The sequence below is a fragment of the Athene cunicularia genome (assembly GCF_003259725.1).
Source record: "Athene cunicularia isolate RWA chromosome 4 unlocalized genomic scaffold, athCun1 chr4_part2, whole genome shotgun sequence".
Lineage (NCBI taxonomy): Eukaryota > Metazoa > Chordata > Aves > Strigiformes > Strigidae > Athene > Athene cunicularia.
The window spans coordinates 30,293,973-30,320,207 of NW_020799099.1; the positions used below are offsets into that span (position 1 = coordinate 30,293,973).

Here is a 26,235-nt window from a genome sequence, read left to right on the forward strand (position 1 = left end):
TGAAGAGCATTTCTTCAGGAGCTGGCAACTGCATTCAAGAGAGGAGAGTAGGAAAGGCAGGTATGTGTGGGCTTCTGCGGTTGCACTAAAGGGATGCCTTCACGCACTATATATGCCCATGAGTTTCCTCTTAGTGGATACAAACTGCTTTGACTGTGAAATAGAGGCGTATTTATTTAAATATTCTCCTATTCTTGTGCCCAAACACAATTTTCCTTCAATTTACGCCTTTTAACGTTCAAAAGTTTGAAAACTCTCCACAGGTTTGCTTTTGAGGAAACGCCAGCATGAAATACTAGTTCCAGTGCAACTGCTCTTCTAGTTGCATACCTTCAGCTAACCAACAGCTGGTAGAAAAATCACTTGAAAACAGTTTGGCTTCTGTGCATTCAGAGGATCTATTCTCACTGGTTTAATCGATTTAATTTGCTTTTTTATTCTCCGTTACTCATGTGGCTCATCTTGGTAAAACTAAGCTGAAGAACAGCAGTAGGAAGTCATTAATGTTACAAGGCCAAAAGTAGAAGTGGTCAGAAATTGATACTAGCAGTAAAATTGTGAGGGGGGGGAAATCAGAAACATCATGGATTTTAGATGGATTTCATGCTGGCTTTATTAGTTTTTTCGCTTATACCGTGAAGAGTTACCGTATCAGCTCATATTACATAGACAAGATTATAATTGCATTATTTTTGTGACTAATTTTGTCAACAAACTTTGTGGAAGCAAAAACTGTTCTCGTTGCTGCAAGGGATAGTGTTACTTGAGGTATTTTTTGATCGTCTAAGGACTTGGTATTTTGAAAGATCAACCACGTTAGATGGTTTGGGATAGTAATCCTAAAAGAACGGCATGCATTACTTATGTTCCACTGTTTTAAACAGTGACAGCGTCAAGAAGGATTTCTCTAAATGAATGAAGTTTATACAGGACATGCCATCTATAGTATGACTGAATAAACATTGATCCTAACCTTTATTCATGAAAGGCAGTAATCTCAGGCTAATGCCGCACTTAACTCTGTACTTTCAAAATGATTTGCCTGATCTGATAAATTATGCAGTCTTTTATTTTGACCTTGTAACCTTGTAGAGTTTACTCAAACTGACTCCATAGTATTTGCCACATTAGCAGTATAATGGCTGCAGCCAGTTCTCGTACTACAGTTCATTCCGCAGCAAAAGGTAAACACTGGGCCATGAAAATTTATTGATTCAATTACGCGATATACACATAGTACCAATTGAAAAGTGGTTTCGGGATTAAGTCATTACATATCTTCTGTTTGGTTAAAAATCTGAAATACATAAACAAGGAAGCGAGCGAGTATTGAGAAGTATAAACTTATTTTTACTGTATGGTAGAATGTGCTGTGAGACATCAATCTAAAAGCTGTTTTAGGTCAAAGAACAAGCCAGGCATTGAACTCTCATGCCTTTCTCCCTGACCAAGGTAACTTTTGCCCTCTGTTGATCCTGCAAGCATGTTATAATTTACATAGTAAATTATTTTTGTAATCAGAGCATGTTATTTTTGTGTAGGCTTTGCAGTTTTCTGTTTGAACAGAACTGATGACAGTACAAGTTTTTCTTCCTTCAACAGTAGAAGACAAGGCTTCAAAATGAAAAGAAAAAAAAAAAAGTGACAGTAAATCGGTTGAAGCATACTGTCATTACATGACATCATTAATTTGTTTCATACTATGTGGCCAATTTTGTTGCAGTTAACTGTGCTCTTAAACCTCACATATGTTTTTATCCTGCATTGGAATAACTGATGCTTTTATCTGCTCAAACTGATGAGTTGTTTTGATGCAATTTAAAGACAAAATGCAAAAATATTTGAATTTCTTCTATCTCTTATCATACTGACTTTGAGTTTATAATATAGGCAAGCAAATTCTGCACAACTGCTGCTAAATTACCCAGTGGCACATTAGTATTAAATATATGTATAATTATGAAGCACTTAATATATTAGAAAATTATATGAAAGAGGCCACTAAAGATTTAGGATGCTAGTGAGAAGGAGAATATGAAGAATTTGTGAAGGGGGGGAAGCATTGCTTAGAAGTAAAACTGATTACTTTCCTTATTTCTGCTTTGTCTTTTGTGCTTTTTTTTTTTTTTTTTCAGGTGCATGTATTAGAAAATTATATTTCCATTTTTGAGGGGATATTTGCATTTGCTCTAGCTAGTGCAAACAGGATGTTGCTGGGAATTGCACTGGAGAACTGAAGGGGAAATACCCATTTGATGTCAATGCTTTATGCAGACATAACTTTGGGGATACGCTTACTGTCGTGCATTCGCAACATGGTGGGGAGAAGGAAGACAAAAAAGAAGGTTGTCTTCTTCACAGCAGTTGAGTTAAAATGTATTTACAATGCTTACTGCGGTCCTCGCTATTTGGTCTGTAATCTGACCCTGCTGATTAGCTGATGTCTTGCATTGAAGAGTTTTCTGCTTTACATGAAGAGTTCTTCCCTTGGGTTTGCTCTTCGAGTGCTGTTGGTCAAAGTGACTGATGTTGCCACTGATTCAACTGCAGCTCTGGCAGGAGGGCTGAAGTTGCTTTATGGAGAAGTGCGATAGCCGTGACAGATAAGAACACTAATATTTCAGAGGTAATTAGGAAACTGGAGAGGGGGAAATGAGTGGTACGTGGAACTCCTGGTGTCTGATTAGCACATATATTGGCTTCAAATGATCTAGTAAAAGGCAACAGAAAACTAGTCAATGACAACGTAAATTACCACTTTTCTGACTGCAGTGCCTTTACTACTCGACTCCACAGTACGATTTTAAATTTGGGAAAGAAATGGCAAGAAAAGTGGGAAGAGGAAGTGTGTAAAGGCGTTCCCTTCTTGGTGGGGAGGGTCATGGCAATGACCAGGACTCTTGACCAGGAGGAGAATGAGGGACATGGAGTCCCCATCCCTGGAGGGGTTGAAGAGTCGGGCTGACCCAGCACTGAGGGATCTGGTGGGGTTGGGATTGGTCAGGGTGAAGGTCAAGGTTGGGCTGGAGGAGCTACAAGGGCTTTCCCAACCCAGATGGTTCTGGGATTCTGTGAAATGGGAGTGGAAATAACAGAGGGCTCTGGGAACTGAGAGCTGCAGCTGATGAAAGCAGTGGCTTCAGAGAAGGGTGAGGTGAAGGATGCCTATATCCCGTAATTACTTACAGAACTGCCACTGAGGGATGAGTAGAAAGGAAAACTATCTGCATTTGGGGTTATAATATTGTAATGTTAAAATTGTTCTAGTTCTGTGGGTATAAACCGTGACCATTAACCTGAAGATGCATCTGCAAGTTTGTGAGGTGAGGCTGCAGAGTAACTTGACATATAAAGGGATTTTTGTATTGTTTTTGTTGAACTGCATCCTGACAGTGTATTTGTTTCAGTGATACTATTGGTAGGTCTGTTAGGACAGAATTTCTCTGTGATTCCCAAGTGCTGGCCTGTTAAAGCGTATGGGAGAAGGGCCACTGCAGTTCAACTGCAGTTCTGAAGTTCTCAGTATCACACAGGGACATCTGCCCTGGCTGGACCCTTCCCAAGAAAAATTGCTGTACAAATGTGTTTTAAAAAATGTAACACACAAATATCAGGCTGGCTTACAGGCTCCTGTGAACAGGTGGGCACTGTTCTGTGATAAAATCCATCCAACTAGAAGCTTATCTTCTTTCATAAAACTGATATTTTGGTGATGATTTCTACCAAATCTAGACTGCCTGTGATTTTCTAGGTGGTAGCTAATTTGTATTATTTTCTGCTTTTTCTGTTTTCTACCTTTTTTTTTTCTCCAATGGGGGGAGGACAGATAGACAACTGCAGCTACTCCCCACCCTAATTCCCTGTGCTAACAGAGTTGTTAGTTACAAAGTCAAGAGCTTAGTAAGTTTGGGTGAGGGTCAGAAATTACATTACTTGTTCAACTATATTTTGTCCCTGCGTGTATTAGAGTTTTTAATTGGAGAATGTCACGCTGTTGTTCTCAGGGGACCATTATAAAATTTAGTGCACAGAATGACAACTGCTGAGCAGCTACTCCAGTGTTGTTTGTGCTTGGATTTCAGTCAGTAGCCCAACTCTTGCTTGCTGAGGTAAAATTTTCTTCTTCACTTTAAAGTTCTGGTTTGTTCCTAACGCTGTGAAGTAGGTTTATATTCTATACTGAATATAAAAGCCTGTGGGCCTTTCTACAGTGCTTCTGTTACAGCATCTGACTTCACAAATCTTCAGAGGAATTTTTTGCACTGACATAATTATTCACATTTTACAGATGGCAAACTGGGGCACGGAAGAGCTTAAAGTCCTAAGTGTCCACTGCCAGGTTTTCAAATTATCTGGCCGTAGTGCATTGTTTTATAGGAGTGAAGCTTCTGTTCGTTTCCAGTGTTGCTCTGGATACTCAGAAGTTCTTCAGACTCTTTGGAGTCCAAGGTTTCCTGCTTGGTACTGAGAACATGAGGAAAAAAAGTATCAGTGACCATCTGTGAGAAGTCAGAGGAGATGCCTGGTGTCTCTTGGGTTCTGTTACTACTTCTGTTACTCTTCTCTGCAGAGTCACCTTTTCCATCTATCTTCTCCCTTGTGTGCCTTCAGATGTTTGCAGTAAAGGGGGATCATCCACCTGGGTAGAAAGGGGAATAGTCCAGTGATTTAAGGACAAGAGTACTTGTACTGGAGAAGTGGTGCCAGAGTGCAAAATAAATTTGGGATGTAACTAAATCCTCTCTTGTCATTATGTAAAGCGTGGTGTATCATCAGTCTCTAAAGCTGTGATGTGATCTAGTAGATCAGCTGAACCTGTCTGTCAGAAAAATACAACTCTGTTAGGATTGGATGAGAGAATTGGTAGACAGAAGGTTTGAAAGTAGGAAGGATATTGAGAACTAAGAACTAGTAAACTGTGTGGCACAGTATGCTTCCTGACATGAGAATAATATACAGTCAAATTAATGAAATTTTTCACTTTATTGCTTGCTCATACCAAAAACTTGATGTTTTGGAACATGCATTTCTTTGACTGTCTGACATTTCAATGTGTATAAATATATATCTAGAGAGAAATGACTGATTATATATGCTTTTGTATAAATATATTATTTAGATATTTTGATAAGGGCCCTTAAATACTTAAGAGCTGTGTAAGTCTCAAAATTTAAAACACATTTCATACTCTTTTTGTTCCTCGTTGGTGCAGAACAGAGAGGCCTGGAACAATGCAGTCTGAGCGTTGCTTGGTTGGCTAGATCTTTCCTAGAGCTCATCATTGATTCCATATGTGTATCTCCTGTCTGGCTTCACCCTGAATGGTACCTTTTATCTTGGGGAAATCTTTAAGCAATTTAACTTTACGCAGCTTATTGTTCAGTAATAAGGAAATAACATAAGAGAAGTGATATAAAATACTGTTTTACATATAAAATGGAACTACTTATTCATTCATTATATAAATATGGTGCTATGTATTACTATTAATTCAACATAATTGGCTTTGATTGACATTAATGGGTATTATCACTATAGTCTTGAGGTGATCTTTTTATCAAGAAACAAAATACTTATTTTCTTATAAAGAAATGGGATAGTGGAAGTAACAAAAATAAAGTCTATGTTTAGAACACATAAGTAACAGGTTAAGGGGGAGTAGTCGTCAAAAATATCACAAGTATTTCATATCATTTTCTTGCAACCTTAGCACTTCCCCATGAACATTATAAATGACTGATTCTCCTTTAGGTACTGACTTGCTTTAGAATGATGTATGAAATAATATGTGTTTTGCATGTCCTGTTTGTAATGATAAAGGTCATATAGTATCATTTACATAATCTCTAGCCAGAAATGAACTCCAGCAATATCTTCTGTATAACATATACATTATCTGAGGTTTAAAACTCTCATTATTCATGAAAGTTAATTTTACAGTGGGTGTGAATGATCTATCTTATGGCTGCTTTTTTGATCATTCTATAAAATAATATGGAGCAAAGCCTGCACAAATAGCAGGAAACCCAGTAAAGAGTGATGCATTTGCTTGACTCTCTGTATACCCGATTGGATCTTGATTGATGGCAATCATTTGTCTTTGTCAAAAAAAGGAGAAAAATTCAGACATTGAAATAAGAGTGCTATCAAACTTTCTACAATGGCAGAAAGATTCTATTAATGTAGCCTGAGAGTATTAACTGTCTCTGCTAGAAAATGATAAAGAATGTTAATTTTTTTCCTTGAGCATGTTTAAGTGTAAACTGCATTATTTTGTCTATGTGGGAAGACTAAAAGTGGCACACCACAGATTTATGGCATGCTGGAATTGGAATTAAAAAAAAAAAAGTAAATTGCAAAAAAAAAAAATCAAGAAAAGAGAAACAAAAAGCCAAATACAAGAGCTTAATCCTTCTGATTATGATTTCGCAACAAAACAATAAAAGTTTAAGTAGCATAGTGTCGTAAAATCCTTAATGCTGCATTCCACTTGATATTGAAGCTTTGAAGACTGACTTCAAAGGAGGGTGAGCAAGAGCAAAAAATAGATATAAAATAAACAAAAAAAAAAATGACAAGCATGGTTTTAGAAGTCCTTTTGTATGTCAGATATAGGAATATTGACCCGTTACTTGAATGGGCTTTAAGGCAACTTCCTTATTAATGATACTTAGAAACACAAAGCATATGCTTGTGGGTAATACTGTATTTAAAGGGGAAAATACACTCATGCTAGCAATGAAAGAACACCTCTTCTTTTTAAATAACAGAACATATAATTTTCTGTATTAAAAACCCCAAAACAAATAAACAAATATCCGCAAACCACCAAAACCCCAAAGTGTTAATCACTGGATTTATCATGCTGTGTGTATCTGTGGATTTTATTATACATCTCTTCTGGTCTCTGGTTCTGAATAGCAGTGTTAAAAGCTTGTTTACTGAAACAATATTTTTTAAACACATCAAACAGCCTCCGTAAGTATTCTCTCTACCCTAGCAAAGCAAATCTTTTTTTGTTCCCAAAATTTTAAAGAATAAGAAAACCATAGCATTCAACTTTGAAGTTTACTAGTCCTTAAAAACAAATATTTGAGAGACTGTCAGGAGAGTTGAAAGAACAGCCAAGCCAAAACTGGGAACCTGGAACTGCAGTTCTGTCTAATACCCATACTGATGTGCTTTGTGGCCTGCATCAAGTCATTTTAAAGTTGGGGGGGGGCATTTTCGTGTGGGTTTGTGTTGTTTGTTTGGTTTTGGTTTTGTTTGTTTGTTTGGTTTTTTTTAACTATTTCTGCATTGTGTTCCTAAAAGCATTTTCTAGCTTTGCCTTGCTGCAGTGTGTGTCTGAGTATGGCAGCTGGATCCTGGTTCAGACGTTAAAAGGCAGCACAAGTGCAGTGTTATCCGTCCTTGCTTAAAGAACCTTGTATTGACATCACTAAAAAGTTCACAGTTTTGGATGGATTCATTTGGTGACTTTCATGAAGCTGTTGCTGCTGCTGAAGATGCTAAGATGTGATTTGAGCTGGAGGGAGTGGTGGTGGTTTGCTTTTTGTTGTTGTTGTTTTTTAATGGTGGGGTAGGTGAGACATGCCTTGTATGATGGAGATCTTTGCTGTTTGAAGGAGCAGCTGTAAGATTACTTCATGACAGGGAAATTTTGGAAGCGGAAGCACTGTGTGTTCAGTATGCACATATACACGCTACTTTGCCCACTCTTTTCAGAAAAATAACAAATGAGCACCAGACTAATGTTGTCGGACAATATTAAGATTCTGAGGTCCAATTTTCAGGGACCGATAGAACCATAATCTCCAGTAATGTCCTAGTAAGGACATTATAGAAGAAATGTTCTTTCTCTTCCTCTTCCCCTGCCCCCAGTCTTCTTTCTGCTCTTGTCTGCCTGCATTTTCTGTCCCCATTAATTCTTCATCAGATTTCTTTTTTGACCTTTCATTGCTTTTGCCAGGTTTTTGTCCTAACCAGACCTGGCTTTGTGCCACCCCATCTCTGCTCTGCCTCTTGTCCTGCTGACTCCCCACTCTGTCCTCTTTTTTCTCTGCTCGATCACCAGCAGATTGTGTACTCATATTCCCTCCCCTCTCACATTTTTATCTTCAGTGGCTTCCACATCTAGATGTTGCCTCATAGGCTCTTCTATATCTGGATGAAACAATTTCCTCTTGTGCTGCTTATGTTGTGAATGTAGACAGCCCTGCTGAAAGACAACGGCAACTTTATTAGTCCCAACATCTCTCAATCTTCCTGGAGTAGCCATTTTGGAGAAAGTTTAGAATTTTTTTTTTTCTTTAGTAGATAAAATTCTGGGTTAGAAATGTTGGTCTGTGGCAATAATGCATGTTTTGATGGACAGGAACTAGGACTGCTCTCAGATGCACATGAGGCCACAGTCTGCGCATATCAAAAGTGTGATGGGAGCAGTCTGAGGGGCAGGACCTAAGCAAGGCTGGGCAGCAGCATCATTAGTAAACACCGACTGATTGTATATAGCCCATGAACTTCCAAAGCCTTTAGCGTGGCCCTGTTCAGCAGCTTGGTGCAGAGGTAACCAAAGAAATACTTCGGGCAGCAGCTTCTGTGTGGAAAAATTAAAGTTCTCGTAGCATAGCCAACTTTGACTCATGGAATTTTGTTACAAATGATTAAATATAGTAAACAGAAATTGAAATAATACCTTAGAAGACTTTTGGGCGGATAGAATTACCTACAAGCCTCTTTCTTATGAAACATTCAAAAGCCATGGAATCCACATCACAGAATGAATTCAGCCAAGGAACCCGTTACATTTATTAATGTGTTAATTTCTCATCCCCAAATCCCACAGAGTTTGCTGTGATCTTGGTGATGATTGTCAGTCTGTCTCTTCTCCTCTCACTGCCCCCTTCCCTCATGGGAAATTTTGGGGGAAAACACCATCTTGCAGCGATTAGTATCAAAGATTGGTTACTTCTATCATATGGTTTGGTAAGTAATCCGTAGCTATTGCTGTGATTTGCTGCTTGCCTCTGTAGCTTCACACATGTATTTCATTTCCAAAGTTTAGCAAAGTTATTCCCTATAAAGAGGGTGAAAGTCTAGATGAAAGCCATCCCTTTGGTGAAAACCATATTCTCTATCCCTCTTAGTGACTAGTACAACAAAGTAAATTTTAATGGTGCATGATACTGAAAATGAATCCTGTGGTCTTGAGAAGTTGTAGCGAAAGATCATGTTTTATTTGAGTCCTTTTGCCATTGCTTTTATTACTGTATTTTTAATTTTTAGTTGAAAAATATAGTGCAAGTAGCTGTGTATATATTCAGTATTTGAAATGGTCCAAATTAAAATTCCTAAGTTACTTAAAAAAACCCCAAACCGATTTGCATGTAAATTAATATTTTTTTATTATTTTCTAGGACTCTGTTCCTTCCATTAATAATTGAATTTATCTTCCTCCCAAAATGAGAAAGAATGGTTTTGTCTTCTGAATACATTAATGTTTTTACAGCAATGGAAAACTTTTCACTTTATCTTATCATTGAGATCTCTTACAAAATATATGGGCTTTTTATTTTGAAAAGGAAAGTGAAAACATTCAATTTTCATGATGAAATGAAACAGTCTTTTCTCAGTTTTGAGTGTCAGTCGGAATTAACTCTCCTGTCGGCAGAGAAGCTAATTGCAAAAAAAGAAAAAGCTTCTCAATTCTTTTACCATGATTTTTTTTAAGAGTGTTTCCTGTGATGGATTTAACAAACTTTGTAAACAAGGTTTCTTGGAGAAGCTGTGTTATGTACTGTGTCAAAATGTTTGGGTTCTTCAATTTTTTCATTATAGGCTCCTGAAAAAAAGAAGCTAGCTTAGTTTAGCAGGGTTAATAAATGATTTTTTCCTAAAGTTGAATAATGGAGAAGGGTGTGACTCAACAGATAATTACACATACAGTTTATATATGTGGGAGGAAGGTTATCTTCAAGAAGAAAATGTGCATTGTGATGCAGTATACCTAAATTATGCATATAAGTATCTGCACAATAATTTAACAGTGATGTGGCCTTAAATAATCTTCTCTGAAGAATTTACACAAAACAAGAATTAATACCTCCAGCAAAAAAATGTGGAGAATTGTGTGGTTGTTAGAGAAACGTTCTGCTCTCACATTTGCATTCCAGATTCGAAATACTTATCGTTTTGTTAGGAGTTTCTTTAGGTACCTAAAGGATTTTTCTCTTCAGTGTCCCTACTATTGTTTTTCAAGAACATTAGCAGTGTCAGGTACTATCCAGACACTTGATTTATACACACACAGATGGAATTCTGTAGTCCAGAAACTAAGGTTTGCCTGTGCCACTTAGAACTCTTGATGCCGAAGTGACACGTTTGAACAGAAACTCCCAGAAATTAGCAGAGTTTCAGCCTGCGGTTTCTCACTGCAGTAATTCTTCCCAAGCTCTGAACTTGGGGGTTGAGGCTACTGATACTTGGGTCTGAAGTCTGTTTCTCCACTGTGGGTGAGTACTTGCTAGAGAAGCACGGTAGGCGCAAAGGAGGAGTATAAATAGATGAACCACTTTAGATTTGGGAAATCCCCTGAGCTGAAAATAGTTGGAAACTGGCAGAGAATTAGGGAAGAAGTTGTACATGATCTTACTCTTCCTTAAGCCACCCACCATTGACATTTTTGGATGTAGAATCTGGGTTTAGACTTCTGGTGAGAAGAGGTAGAGCTGTTCCTGTGCTCTTTCCATCTTGTGGGTGCATTCACATCCCTCCTCTGCAGGGCACAGGGAGTCCCTGGGGTGGTTGGTGGTGCCACCAGTGATGCAGTTTGGGTGCAGTCCAGGGTGAGTTGCCCCAAACTGCTCAGTTCTCCTCTCCAGTGGGGGCATTTCTTAGTGGCGCTGAGTGACTGTGGGACCGGGGGTTCTTTGCTGCGTATGGATTATCATTTCCAGTTGTGAGTGACAGCGTGTCCATTGAAGTCTCCTCCACGATGGGATTGCTGCGTTGAGAAGAACTGCTTAATATTGAGAAAGTTGTTTCAATGCTAGGAAAGAACCTAAAGAAGGGTGTATTTTTTCCTACTGTTTGGGGTTTTTTTTGTTGTTTTTTTTTTTTCACATTTGACTTGAAACTCATAACTATTGTTGCTGAGATGACTGGTAAATCTCTCTTAAAAGCAAATAAATGAGTAGCTGGCTGGAGAGGGAAAAGTTGGAAACCTTTTCAAAAGAGGTAATAGGCCCTCTGAAGAAAAAGCTTCATTGTCTTTTAGCGTGTGTGTCTATGGATGCTAACACAGAGGGGAAAAGAAGTTAAGGGGGGGTTATGCTCATTTTTAAATCACTGAAGTGAAACAGGAAACATTTCCTGGTTTGTTGCTTCTTAAGCTTTCAGTTTACAGTCTTTGTTATCAATCCTGTTCTGTAACATTAGATTTAAATGCCGACGCTGTTAGTCTTGAGCGTAAAGTAAGGATTTGTGGAGGAAAGAATACTGCAGTGTCTCTTGTATTGCTCAGTTCAAATGTTTGTTACCAAGTTATCTGTTACTAGATTTCTCTCAAAATAGCTAGAGAAAAAAGTTTACATCTTCTCAATTAGCTGCTTCTGATGTGTCACCATAGAAGCTTTTCTCCCCGTCTGGGCCCTTGAATTACAAAATTAAAGGAACCTTGGGGGGGTTAGCACTCTGACATCGCTTATGCTTTGCTGCAAGTAGTCCTTTGGTAACTTTTGTAATATTAATAAGGATAGATTCTGCATTTTTCTTTTGTTAATGTGGCCAGAGGATAGGTATGGTTTTCAGAGGGGGCTAGAGAAAATAACGATGAAGTTCCTCCCTACGTTTAGACCTTGGCCCCAAACACACGCTTTTGTCTTTCCAAATGGAAACTCCAACTTTTTGTTAGCTTATTCTCCCGCATCAGCTCCAACTCTTGGGAACGTTTTTCCCACCTGTCTAGACCCTGCTGCTGCTTCTCCGTCCTCAGTCGCACAGTGCCCATGTGCTGTGCCACGCTGTGTTCCTGCAGCCTGCCTGCGAAGCAGAACTCTTCACGCTGCCCGCAGGGTCTGGGTGTGAACTGGGAGCTGCCACCCTCCAAAGAGACCTTCACAAGCAGCATCTTCCCTTGCGCACTGTGTCAGCTAACAGCTTTGAACTTGCCTCTGCGCGGTGTCTATTAATTGTGAACGTTTTCCCTCTTGGCTCGTTGACCTCATAATAGAAGGTAAGGTGTATTTTCAGGCTACTTTTTCCTTCATTTAAAGCTTGAGTAAATACAATATTCTCTGGTACAGGAAAGGGTACTTTATCATAATTCAGTGATGTGTTTTTAGAGACCTTTTGCAAGGCTTTCAAAGGATATATTTAATAAGTTAAACCTTTTTAAAGGTTTTTGAGTGCTGTTGTTGTTTCCCGACTATGCTGTGCTAGTATGGTAACAGTTAGGAGTCTTGCTCCATGTGCTTCTTAGTGGTCTTGCTGCCTTGCACTTATTGTTTCCTGTCTCAGAGAGTGATACGATGTTTGCAGTTACTTGAACTCTTTCTTACATATGTTCCTGCAATCATCACACAATGAAGTCATTTCCCATGTTTTTGCCCTCCTTGGATTTTTAAATCTTGAATTAAATCTCTGACAGAAGTGTTAGCCCTTAAATCATGCTTGAAGGATGGGTTTGGTTGGGTTTTTTTTTGGTTGGTTGTTTGTTTTTTTTTTTTTTAATGTAAACTTTGACTTTTAGTTAGAGTAGGAGAAATGCAGATAAAACTGCAGTTGGGTGTCTCTAAGACTTGAGTATGCTGCAGCCCAAACTGATAATACCTTTTCCAAGGCATTGTTTAGCAGTAGCCAAACATGCTGTGGACCAGAGTTACCTGTTTCCCCTAATGTAATTTAAAGCATGTTCAAATTAATTTATGGTTAAGCAAGAGGTTGAAGGGGGAATTTGCTTTTCTCTCCAGATGCACTCAAACTGTGTCCACAATGCAAAGATATGTAGGCATTTAGAGACCTCAGAGGACTTTATTCTCTTTATTATTCTTGGTTGAAAAAAAAATAGTAAAAAATATGTGTAAGCATGCCAGAGTTGTTCCATCTCTCATAATTCGGAGGACAGTCTCTTTCCTATCAAAGGAACTAACAGGTTGGCCTATCTTGAATGGAAAATGTACTTTTGCAGGACTGGTTTGAAGGCAAGTGATCTTTAACAGACATTGCACCACCTTGCAGAGGTTCATTCTGGATTGGAAAACTGTGGCTGTTGTATCTGAGTCTCGGTCATCTTTCCTATTCCTTTCTTTGGAGTTTGAATTGCTGAGTTAATTTAGTTACTAGATAGTATTTGTAACTTTTTTTTTTTTTTTAAAAAAGAAAAAAAAAAATTCAACAATTACTTTAGACCTTTCTGGCAGAGGACCTTAAAAATATATAAATAAAAATGTTTTAACCTCCTTTAGAAGAACATAGAGCAGAAAAGTGTTTGCTGAATTGGGGGGTGCCCTATTACATTTTTATGGAAGCAAGACAAGTATCCAGCTGTTGAGAGCTATTAAAAAAAGGATACAGGTTGGCCACAGCTCTTAAAGTGCAGATATATGGGAACGCGATTTCATCCTGTTTCTTCTTGAAGAGGTGGTAGTGAAGCTGAAGTGTTTGGTGCAGGTCAAATCTGAGATTTTGGGGAAAAGTTTTACTATAATTCCTGTGTTTAATACTTTTGCGGTCAGAACAATATAGAAATGGAATAGCAGATCTGAGGAGATTTTCTGGTTTTGGTCAAAAGTTGTTCTATATATCCAGAAATGCTGAAAGATTATCATCTCAAATTCCAGGCTACTGGAAAGAATTCCTCTGGGTCGTAATATTTCAGTGTACTTTATTCCTCACAGAAAATCTGCTGATGCTGTAATTAGTGAGAAAAATAGAGCTCCTTGCTATGCATGTGCTTGAGGTGAAGGCATCAGAACCAGTAGGCATGGCAAAGGAGATGGAGATTGAGCTGCCCCCTTTATTGTATGTCCTCCAACCTATATTCTTATATTCCATTGTGCATTTTGGTACGTAAGTACTGCAGACTAAATTTCCTCATTACCAGACAAACAGCAAAAAAACTCCAGTGAGATATAGTGTACCTATTTTTTTGTATATTATGGTAGTTACTGTTATTTTCAATGTGAAGAGCAGTTTTTAGGATCTGTACGAACTGTAATTATTTTGAAAAACGAATTAAAAGTTGTTGACTGCAATCAGGTGTAGGATGTGAGAGATCTGGAAAGATTTATGAGCAACTAAGCCAAAGCATCCGGTTGCAAATTTGCTATACATTCATTTTTCCACGTCTGAACTAATTTTGCTCAAAGTCAGGAGAAAGTTTTCCTGTTAACTTCTGGTAGAGAAGCGGAGTAGTTTTCAGTTAATTTATAATTAATCTTGATGGAAATGCAACGAGAATTGATCTGTGTCTTCAGGTGACATCTTCTAAAGTGCAGCTTTATTTTAGACCGATCAAAATAAGATCTGTCTAAGATAAGATAGCGGTGGCAGGATGTATGAATAATACTGTACCCTGTATTTAAGTGAGCCCTCTTTGAAGTATCAGTGTGCACTGGAATGCCAGCACTTCAAAGAATGCTGCCTCCAAAAAAGCTGGGACTGTGGTTAGCCACCAACGGGTTAATAAAGATCAAGGAAGAGCATGCATAAACTCATACATAAACAGGACTGGTTTTAAACTGGCGGTTAATAACACCATTATCTAGGACAGCGACACCTTAAAGGTGGGCTTGTCTCTCCCCTGACATGGTGCTTTATAATGTGTAGAGGGAGACTGAAACATTTATAGTCAACATATTTTCTGGATTGCTTTTTAAACGAGGAATTCAAAGCTTGTCAATGCAGAAAAGAGTCCCTGTGATACCTGAAACTGGCATTATTCCTCTGGTTTTGCTTTGCATGCAACTTAGATGGCAAGGGAGTTTTGGTATGATTCAAACCACAGAGCTGGGGAGGCCTGGGTGGGGTATTGTAGCTGCAGTGTCTGATGGCTGCTTGAGACAAAGAGGTAATAATAATAACCTGTTTGCTGTAGAAAAGCATGCAAACAGCTTTTCTACCAGGTTTTAAAATGCAGATGGAAGAATTACAGATCTGTGTTGTTTGTACTGTCTTGTTTCTGTGGGAAAGAGCACGAAGCATCCGTTAAAACATGCTTCCCTTACTGCCACTTTTTGTCTCTGCGCTGGAAGTACCTTCGCTTTAAACTCTAAAGGGTCCCCTACAACCATGCAAAGAGTGGCACTTCTACGTGAAATCCGTGTGGACGTTGTGCCTGAAGTTTATACCCCGCTTTTCACAGCTATTCATTTGAAAGATGTACAGAAGAACGGCATTTTTTTTTTTCTTCTCACCCACCCGCACTCCCCCCTTTTGATAAAATTGAAGCATAGATAAAGGCAAAAGTCCTTTTAGGGAAAAATCCTTTGTGGACAAAGCCAAATGTTTTCTTGGAGAAGGGTTGGAAGAAGCAAATAAACTATGCTAATTTAATGGATTACATTAGTGTTCTGCATAATTGGTATTATGCCAGAGAAGTTGCACTCGGTGGCCTTGGGCTTTTGTTATGACCAGTTTCTGTTACTACAGCAATGACTGTGACAGAGATTAAGAGCCTGCCTGTGCGTTATGTTTTTTGCTTAAGGCTTCCCAATTATTTCCATTTGTGGAAGTCTGTATTCTGAAACTGTGCAATATGAATGTCTATGAGGGGAGAAAAGGAAGATAACATGAGAAGGCACAGGCTAATATTAGAGTATGATAACATGATACGGCTCTGTTGATATCAAAGGTGTTCTTCCATATCCTTTCCCTCACCTGCACGTTTCTTTCCCCTGCTTCTAGTTATATAGTTGCTGGCCAGACTGCAGTGTAAGCAGGTCACTAATATAAAACAGAATAAAAACATGGAACCCTAATAAACCAAGATTGTTGCTGTGGTTTGGTTTGGTGTAGCCATACAAATGCTCAGTGAATGCAACTGAGAGGGAAGAAGAGTAGAAGATCTTTAACTGGGTTTACCATTGAAGAAAATACAGGTAGTTGAAATGCTGGGGTTTGAACCCCAAGCCCCAAATTATGGCTGACATGTGGATGATTCCCACAGTCCTTCAAAAAGGGGGGTGAGTTTGCCTTTAGGCTTCCCTCCAGGGTGGGGCTGCCTGGCAGGGAGAGCCATTGGGTAAAGGAGCCCCAGGGGTCCTGCATGAAGTAAGCAAGGGTCAGGTGTCCCACGTAGGGATAAAAGCTGGGAGCCCTTGCAGGCAGGGGCAGTGTCTGTCTGTGGGGTGGATGCCCTGTGCAGAGTTCCCTGTTGGGGAAGGACCTCCCGCCTCCCTGGGACTGGGCTCCAGTCAGGTCTGGCTTTTGTAAACGCGGGCTGTGCAGAGATTCAGTGTGTGGCTTCCTTGGTCTTATGTGTTTGGCTTGTTGACTCGGTTGTCTCCCGTCCCATCTATGGGAGACTGCATTTCACCATTTATTCCCCCCATTGTTGGTCGTGTGGTGTCGTTATTGGGGTCAGTGGGATTGATGTCCATTATGTATAACCTGACTGACTTGTTTGTACCCCCAGTGCTCACCCATGTGCTGACCCTTTTGTATCAAATGCAATTTGGTTATTGGTTCATCTTTATGCTGGCTGTGTCCTTTATGCTAGGCCTGATAACTGGCAAAACAATAGTGTAGGTAGCATTTCCAGAAATCTCAATGCATCTTTGGGAGCTAATTAATCTTTGATGTTCTGAGGTACATTAACAGTGAAGTGCTGTGGAATACACCCATTGAGATAGAGTGGAAATGGCCAAGTAATATTTTAGTGGCAACTTTGACTTAATGCGAATCAAACCTTTCCCTGTGTGCTTTGGTAACACAGACAACATTGGGAATTGGATTGGGAACCTGACTGACTGAAAACCAGTCATTTTCCCCACCATGTCAGTGCTCTGATTCAAGTTTACCGCATGGCAACACAAACGCTTGTGCATGGGATCTCTGCAGGAAATGCTGAGCATCATACTGCTGCTGAGAACTTGCTCGTCGAGTTACGTATTCAGTGTTTGCTTCACCATCATTAAACCTGATGTTTTATTTCACAAAATACATTAGATATTTTTGATCATGTTACAAATCAGTAATACAGCTGGATGTGCACAAAACATCTGTTTTAGATTAGTATTTATAGACATACAGTGAAGGGTCTGGAGCACAGGTCTGCTGGGGAGCGGCTGAGGGATCTGGGGGGGTTCAGTCTGCAGAAGAGGAGGCTGAGGGGAGACCTCCTGGCCCTCTGCAACTCCCTGCCAGGAGGGTGCAGAGAGGGGGGATGAGTCTCTGGAGCCAAGGAGCCAGCGCCAGGCCCCGAGGGAATGGCCTCAAGCTGCCCAGGGCAGGGTCAGGCTGGTTCTGAGGAAGGATTTCTTTGCAGAAGGGGCTGTTGGGCATTGGAATGGGCTGCCCAGGTCAGGGGGGGAGTCCCTGGGATCCCTGGAGGGGTTGAAGAATCGGGCTGAGCCAGCGCTGAGGGATCTGGGGGAGTTGGGAACGGTCAGGGTGAGGGTCATGTTTGGGCTGGAGGAGCTGCAAGGGCTTTCCCAATCCAGATGGTTCTGGGATTCTGTATTAATGTGCTCTGGTGGAACTTGTTTTTTTTAGATCAGTTTGTGAAAGCTGAAATAAGAATATTGAAGGGTTTTAGCAAATGCTTTACTTGCTTTCTGAAATTGCTTTTTATCAAGTCACTTAGTGGAACATACCTTGCATTTTATTATTACATGCAAAATATGAGAGAGTTCATATTCTGGACATCCAGCTGCATGAAAATGCAGTGGATTTCAATTTGCATGATAAAGCAGTTTCTTAAATTCCATGATGCCCTGCAGTCTGCTAGCAGTACTCCATCAAGATTTTCTGCAGTACTTTCTAGAGCTTCAGCAGTTTTATTTTTGGATTGACAATCAAATGCAAATGCTTATTGCTTCTTTTTTTATGGAGAAAAATGTTTGTGTATCTTGCAGCAGATGTCTGGCTTAAGTTCTTGAAATATTTTACATGGAAGCAGAAGTAGAGCAAGAAATGTTCCTGAAGAGCGATAAAATAATCCAGCCTGTTTTTTCTTCAAAATCGGGCTGCGAGATTTGCATTCCGTGATTGCTCTTTTGTGTTGTTTAGAAGAAGCATTGTGCCGCTGATATTGTACAGTCGATGGGCCCTTGCAACCGAAGTGCCGAATAAATTAAAACAAGTAGTTGTGGTAAGTTTGCAGCTGGTGACGGAGGAATTGCAGAGCAACCTTTTTCCAGGTTTCCTTTCAAATCTACATTGTTGTTACTGTCGCGTTAGTGGTGCTGCCACTCTGGTTGTCTGTGAAATTAATTTAGCCGAGATCTCTGTGTTTGAGCATTTACACCTTAGAAATTGCCACAACTGATTGCCTTGCTGATGATCTTCGTGGAGAGACCAAGAATTGATTAAGTTTGGAGACTGTCCTACCTACTTAACTCTACGGTTAGAGTTCCAACGAGGAGTTAAGTCATCTGGAAATGTATCTTAGTATCTTCACATGGGTTTAGGGCATGTGAATGAGGTATTAATGCTTATGATCACCACCTGTGTTGTTCTGTGGCCTGGGAAGAGCCTCTGCTACCAGATGTATCAGCGCAGTCATTTACTAGCAGTACAAAACTCACGTTGAGTAATGTGTCCTATCTGTGTTTAATGTACACAGCTGCCATACGACAGAGCAAGAACTGTTTTTCTTTAAAAAGTGGACAGTGCAAAGGCTGTAACAGCAGACTGTGCTGGTCTGAGTCTTCATAACCACGTTTTTTCAAGGGCATACACACTCTAGTTTCCATCTGCCTTTAAGTTTGTTACAGTTGTCTTTCACGTGAGTGGGTTTTCTTGGCTTTAAGGCTAGATAGCTTTCGAGATAGAGAGGTCGTTCAGAGCTCTAGACGTCCTCTGTCTCTGCAGATGTTTTCTATAACACTGCTGCTTTCACCTTTCTTTCCTTTTGTTTCTCTTTTCAGGGCTGTGTTTATTTAGTCCTTTGCTAATTTAGGGATCCAAATGGGTGCTTCTGTGGTGTGCTAAAATCCATTCTCAGTTAACTGGTGGCCCAAGTACAGCCTTAAGACATCTCAAACTATTTTTTTTGTAGGTTTACGGTTTCTTTTCTCTTCCCCACCTCGCACAGTCCCTTTCCTATCCACAGTAGTGTGCTGACTGCTTCTTTTCTGTGGTCGTAGAGGTAGCAGAGTATCTTGAAATACTGAGTGGATAAGGCATTACAAGAAGTAATTCTTCAGCAATTGCCTGATCCTCTCTGGTCGTATGGCTTAAAATAAATTTAAATCTCCTATAGGGTAGGAGGATCGATAGGTAATTCCCATGCCCTAAAATTCCTTTGCTATAACACCATAATAAAATGAGTACAGCAGTTGGTATGTTTTGTTTCAAAATGCGTTAATCTTTGAAGCTGGTAGGAAAAACAGGTTTCTTGTTCTTGGAATGATTAGGTGAGCACTGAAACTTTTTCCCATTGACTGCAGTGGAGTGACTTTTTCTTTTGCATGATGTGCTCAGCATCCTGAGAATCCAGATTCTGTTGGTCATTCGTATCTCATCTCTGTACAGTTGTAACCACCTAGTTAGTTACGTGGGAATTGAGAGGAAGATCTAATCTCAGTCCTGAGTACATAGTCGGGTAATTTGGGGAACTGTTTGAAAAATAAAGCAATCTAAAGGTTGTGCCATTTGAATAAAACATTTAATATCAAAGCTTTGTTTCTCTTCAATCAATATCGTTACTAAGGAACCACTAATTACTGTGTATCATGTTAGAAGGGGCCCTGACAAATCCATGCAAATCATATGATTTATAATTCATAAATCCCCAATCCCCTGAGAAATGTTGCTCTTGCACTTACACTAATTGAGTACTTATGTTCATTGATCCAGTCCATATAGCACCTTTAGTCCATATGGCAGCCATTATTATAGGGACGGAAACTTCTTTTGTCGACCGTCCCCTGGAGCCGATGGCACTGTACTGTCCCCAAAATATGCTTCCTTGGCCCTTTACTTCACAAGCCTTCAGCCTGTCTGCTGTCGGTTCTGCCTGAAGCAGAGCAATATTTATGTCTGCTTCCCCCTGCTGTAGAGGTACAAAATCTGGGTGGTACAGCACTATGGGACTGCACTGAGGAACTGAGCTTACTAAGTGAGTTGTTCTAGAGTAGCTGTATAGTATACTGGCTTCTCTTGGTACTGACATGCATTTGTAGCTACTCTCAAAATCGGCTTGCTTGTAAGGATTAGACAATATAGGTGTTATTAGACAATACAGGTGTTTATTTTGGGCTCTGCAGGTTTTTGTCGGGTATTTTTCTATGTGTAAAGAGTAGATTTTTTTTTTAACCTCAGAATACAGTGGTTATATATTGGCAAATAGTTATAAAATACAAATACACAGTCTGATAGTTGACGCGTTGTTTGTTTACAATGGGTGCATCGGTGAAGGAGATGGAATCCTGTGCCAATTTTGTATGCCGAACTGAAAATGGAAGTAAGGAACTAAAGATGTAACATGTTTCAGGATAATACCTCGTGCCCCATCACTGTTACCTATTTTCCTAATAATTTTAGTGCAGTTTTGTAATGCAGTATAATTGTAATTGTTATCCAGAAGAATGGCATCACTTAATTCTATCAAAACTGTAGAAAGATAGATGAATGACAAATTAATAATTTACCACCTTTGCATAATAGCGTAGCACGGAATACCAGAAGGATTGATGGCAGAAGAGGTTAACAAATTTTAGCGGCTTCCATTAGCTTTTCATTGTCATATGTTTGTGGTGCTGACTGAAATAGGCTTTGTAGGAGATCTCAGTCTAGGGAACTAATTACTTGTGCCGATTGCCATACTGATGAATAGACCCTCATTGTATCATTCCCCTGAAGACGAGGAGCAGTCTGTGATTCACGACTGCATCCTGGCTGATATTTGATAATAATTTTAACAGATAAATGTAGGAAGGCAGAATGATGAAGTGCCTATCCATGCTCTACGACTATCAAAGGCATGCACATAGCCAGCTGTGTTCTGCCTTTTTTCTGTAATCACTAATGGAGAATTTTAAGTTCTTAATCGACCTCTGAATAAACCCATATCTCTCTTGTGGTATATAATTTTTTCTTTGGTTAATTATTCCAAAATCGTTGGATTTTATAATCAAAACATTCAAATTTTAGCATGATTGTAACACTCACAAAGTGTGAAAATAAGATACTGGGGCATACGATTCCAGTACTTCAGTATTTTTTCTGAGAGTAAGCAACCAGGAAGATGAAGAATAGCACTGCCTTTTCTTTGGTGTTCAAAAAAAGACATAGGATTTTAATGAAGCTAGATGCAAAGGCAGTCTCCATTTTCAGAAGATTATTTCCAGTCACAATTTTTAATGTCTACAAATTGTGTTTTTTAAGAGTGGGGTTATGCAAATTATTCTGGCTTTTGTTAGCATGCTGGTTTGAAACCTTGATTTGCTTTAAAACTCATTTCTGCCTTTAGACCTCAAAACTAAGAATGTGGATACCAAGTATTCCTAACATTGTGATCTGTAAATTAGTTGTGGCTATTCATTTGTCAGTGTTGACAGGTATACTTTCTGTTAGCTCCTGGACCAGAAATGGAATATAAATATATGCATTTTCATCTACTGTTTTAATACTAGCTATTTTATCAAACAAAATTGGTGGTTTTTAATTTGAACATTCAGGTTTTCAGGCTATCACGGTTATCCTCAGCTTCGGGCATTTTCTTTTGGTTTATTTGCTATAACTGAAATTGGCATTTTTTGTACATTCTCTGGGCTAAACTACTGTTTCACGGTGGCATTCATTCATGATCATGTAACAGGATAGTAACTGGCACTTATATATGACCATATTAAAAAGATCTACGTATATTTGGAGCATACAATGGAAAATAATGAATTTGATATAATCTTTTTCTAGATGTAATTTTAAAAAAGTATTTCTTCAATATAGCAATTATTACACATCATAACATGTAGTTTTTAATTAAATGTTAAAACACAACTACATAAACCAGAAATCCAATCTGATTTGCTCAAAAATAGATTGCTGTTTCACTCTCCTGGAATGGTTTATTTAAAAACAGTAAATGGAAAAGAAATGCATTTTCTTGTGTTGTTCTAAGCCTCAGGGGCTAAATGTAATGAATATTTTAAGAGATTATTTTAATTAAATTCCTGCACATCTAAACAGAGTAATATTTTATTATCACATACATAACCATGTAACTGAGGTATTCATTAAAGTTAACACTTTCTGGACCAAGAATTCATGGTATGATTTACTGACCTTGTGCAAAAAGGCACAAATTAGGAAGAAAAATGAAGGGGGACAGACTTTGATTAATATAGGTAATGCTATACCATATTTATAATAGCCTTTTCCCTATTCTGGTTTATAAATGCAGTCACTGAGAAAGGTGCCCTGCTGAGGCTGAAATGAGGCTGAAATCGGAGCACATGCCACTAGAGTGTGGGGAAACTGATCACACTGTCAGCAATTCATTTCAAAATGATGTATTTAGTGCTCATTTCACCTTCCAAGAAAAAAGGGAAAGGAGTTCCTTAGACTGGAAGGTGATATTGTTATTTTCAAGGACATACCTAAGTAAAAGATTGCAGAAAGGGGGGGTGGGTGGTGGTGTTTAAAAAAAAAAAAAAAAAAAGCAAAAGCAGCGCAAACAAGGAGAGCTTTATGCAGAAATTCAGCGCTACCATGCTGTTTGATAATTGCTAACATATGTGGCTCCTCTGTTTCATTGTAGTCGTCCTCGTGAGTTCTGGCGCCTTGACTACTGGGAAGATGACTTGCGGCGCCGGCGACGATTTGTGCGTAACCCCCTTGGATCGACACATCCTGAAGCGACACTAAAAGCAGCCGGAGAACACGGTCAGTGTAAAATCTGCTTCTTGCCAACAGCAGCAGGTTACATACAGCCCGCCCCAGCAAAGACCAGACCTCCATTCCTATAAGGTGCTAGAAAATCTCCCCCAAAGCCAAAGGCTTTTGTCGCTGCATTTCAGACGTGTTCAACGCAGAGATAAACTGACTTCATATAAGCGACGCTGGTATTCATCAAACCTCTTCATTAGCCCTTAGCTGAGCTGGCGCATTGTGCGTACTTTGCATACAATGATTGCAAATGTAGTTCCCACTAAGCAGAAGAAAAGTGGATGCAATTTTGCCATTAATCCCTGGACACGCTTTCTTGTGGTAAATTACCTATTTATACTTCAGTAACTTCAGAAGATCTTTCCTGTTCAGAAATCCACAGCAATTATTTCAGTTAGCCATAGCGCATATCTGCCTGACGTTGCAAATATATTAAAAGCAAAATAACACTTGTGGAGCTAAATCATATTCAGACCTTTGCTTATGTTTAAGTCTGCAAGGTTTTCTGCAAGAATCTGATATGGAAGAAATAGTAACAAATGCTGAAATGTCGAGTATTGTTCAAGCGGTGAGTGGTAATGATGATTTCTACCTGCTGGTTTTTAAACAGGACGTTGCATTTTTAAACTTTTTTTTTTTTCACCATTTTATGATCAGGGACCACTCAGCTACATGCTGCTGTGTCTGTTGTAGCAGAGTGTATTTCCAAAACTAATAGAATAATCGGCTTGAAAATTCTATAATAAAACAAAAAGATAAGCAAACAAAAATCCACCCAAAGCTAGTGAACTTCGAGGTTTTGTTTAGAGTTTTATGTCTTTGCCATCTAATGAAGATACGTTGATAAGGCAGAAAAATCCTTATATTTAAAAATAAGAAGGTACATGTCATGGAATAGAATAATTTAAATTTAGGACTTTTTTTTTCTTTTTTAGTCTGTGAATTACTGCATACATATATGCATGCATACACACACATATTACATGTGGAGGCATAAACTTTATGCTAATTTAACGTTATTAAGACCACTGTATGAATATAGAACATCATCACTGTCATAAAGTTAGTTTCCGTCAGACATCTTAACCTCTTGCACTCAGCCTTAAAGAGCCATTTCTGGAAGAAAATGTCTACAATATGTCAGCTGATATAATGCCAAATGTGACATCAGTCCTCTAAAATAAATGACCGTACAGAGAATAGTCAATAAAGTGATCTGAAAGCAATGTTCATAGAGCCCCTCCATCTTTGACTATAGAAAGAGGAACAAGATGTAGAATTAATTAACCCATTTTTTGCTTTGGGGCTTGTTGTTCTTAACACTGGGTGTTGTTTCTGTGTCATGGGCTTTAAGGGCACAAGGTTTCTTTCTCTTTAGTGCTCCATGGATAAACAACTGCCCCCCTTTAATATTATGTGAACTTTAAATGGATCTTGTCAGAGTTTTATGTGTTCTACTCGTATTTTCATATTTAATCCATGTATTCTCATATTTAATCCATGTATTCTACTTGTATTTTCATATGTAATCTTCTGTATCAAAATAGTGAAAAAGATCTTTATTTTTACTGCAAAATGTTTAGAGCTTCTATCTATATTTATGTAACTAATTCTTCCATAAGTCAGCACATGCTAACACAGCCTTCATCTTTCATAGTAATGTGATGTTTTCCCTAATTCATGCTACAGTTCAAGGGCTACAGCTCCTGCTCAGTTTGTAATTGGCAGGAGCCCGATTTTTGTCAATACAGAAGAAGGGTGACTAGAAGTAGCCCTATTTCATAGGCAGCCAATAGGCATAGCTGGGTGCTAACCCTTCTAATTAGAATAGAGCTAATTGTTTTCTGTCTGCCTTTCTGTTCAGAATTCAACATCTTTAACAAACTTCTATTATACTTAATTTCTTGATGTTGTTTTATGCTGAATTTAATGGCATACTGCCTTTGTTTTCTGTGGCCATTCTGTTTCTTTATCCAGTGAATATTCTAGTTTACCTTAAGTCATTATATGACATGATTTCTGAAAATATAGGTAATACTATCTGCCTATGTGTGCAACTGTCTTGCTCCAAGGCCTCCCACTGGCAAGATGTAAAATAGATGACCAAAGTACAAATTCAAGTTCAACTGGAAACTGTATATAACATATAGCAATACAAGGGTGGTTGGTTGTTTTTATTTTTTTTATGTTTTTGGTTTTGGTTTGGATTTTTTGGTGTGGTGGCTTTATTGTTGCTTTTTAAATCTCAGAAGGTACATTTGTCAGGAAGGTCAGCTGGAGTGATCACTTGATCTATTTCTAAAGTGTGTTTATAAACTTTTAATATTAACCAATTTTAGGTCAGAAAATCCACTTGTTTTCAGATTTTTGGAAGCAGACTTTCAAGTCCTGTTTTAATGATGTAGATATCCTTAGAATTGCAGAATATTTGCCCTGGTATTTTACGATTCCTTATCAATAATTTATCATTAATTATTCTGTTTCAATTAATTTTACATGCGTCTGAAGCAAAAGCATTTTTAAACAATGAACAGAAGGTTCCCTACTGCCTATTTAAGCTTTTCTCGGAACAAAACAGAGCAAAACCAAAACCTGAAATTGGGCATAAGGGATTTTGCCAAAAGGGAGGCAGGGGAAAATAATGCATAAATAATGGAAAAGTACTACTGCAGTAACCATGCTCGAAAGCATGGATTTGAGCACACTTTTCATAAGTAGATACACATTATCAACTGCTTGGTGTCTTTCAAATAAAACCAGATGTATTTTCCACCCCAGAGAGCTCACAGTCTAGGAAGGATCACAGTTTGCAACTGTGAAAATTACACAGAAACAATCGGAAGCCTTGATATTGTTCAGTAAAACCTAGAGAGAACAACAACAACAATCAGCTCTGTTGCAGCTTAGTTATGTGTCTTAGTAGCAAGAGCCAATCTTTTCCAGGGATTGATTTGATTTGAAGGAGAACCTCTGGTGCAGAGGTGGCAGAATAAATACCTGAAGACTAATGTTCTCTGTTCAGACAATCAATACCAGCCCCATGACTATACTTCTGGCTACCTTCTAGTTAAAAACAAATTTTTTAATTCTGACAATTTAATTGCCATTCCCAAGTTCACATTAACTTGTTTGGGAAAAAAAAAGGCTTTAGGTAATTTTTCAAAGGGGGAGGGGGGGGGG

The 26,235-nt window shown here is 38.8% G+C and overlaps 1 protein-coding gene across 4 annotated transcripts in view; it reads left to right on the top strand.

The window, feature by feature from the left end:
• LRBA (LPS responsive beige-like anchor protein) overlaps positions 1-26,235 on the top strand; it is a 404,059-nt gene that overhangs the window by 193,319 nt on the left and 184,505 nt on the right. For all 4 annotated transcript variants that reach the window (XM_026847510.1, XM_026847512.1, XM_026847511.1 and 1 more), the window contains one exon: positions 22,928-23,052. In XM_026847510.1, the coding sequence (XP_026703311.1) occupies positions 22,928-23,052 (125 nt within the window). The remainder of the gene's footprint in view (positions 1-22,927; positions 23,053-26,235) is intronic.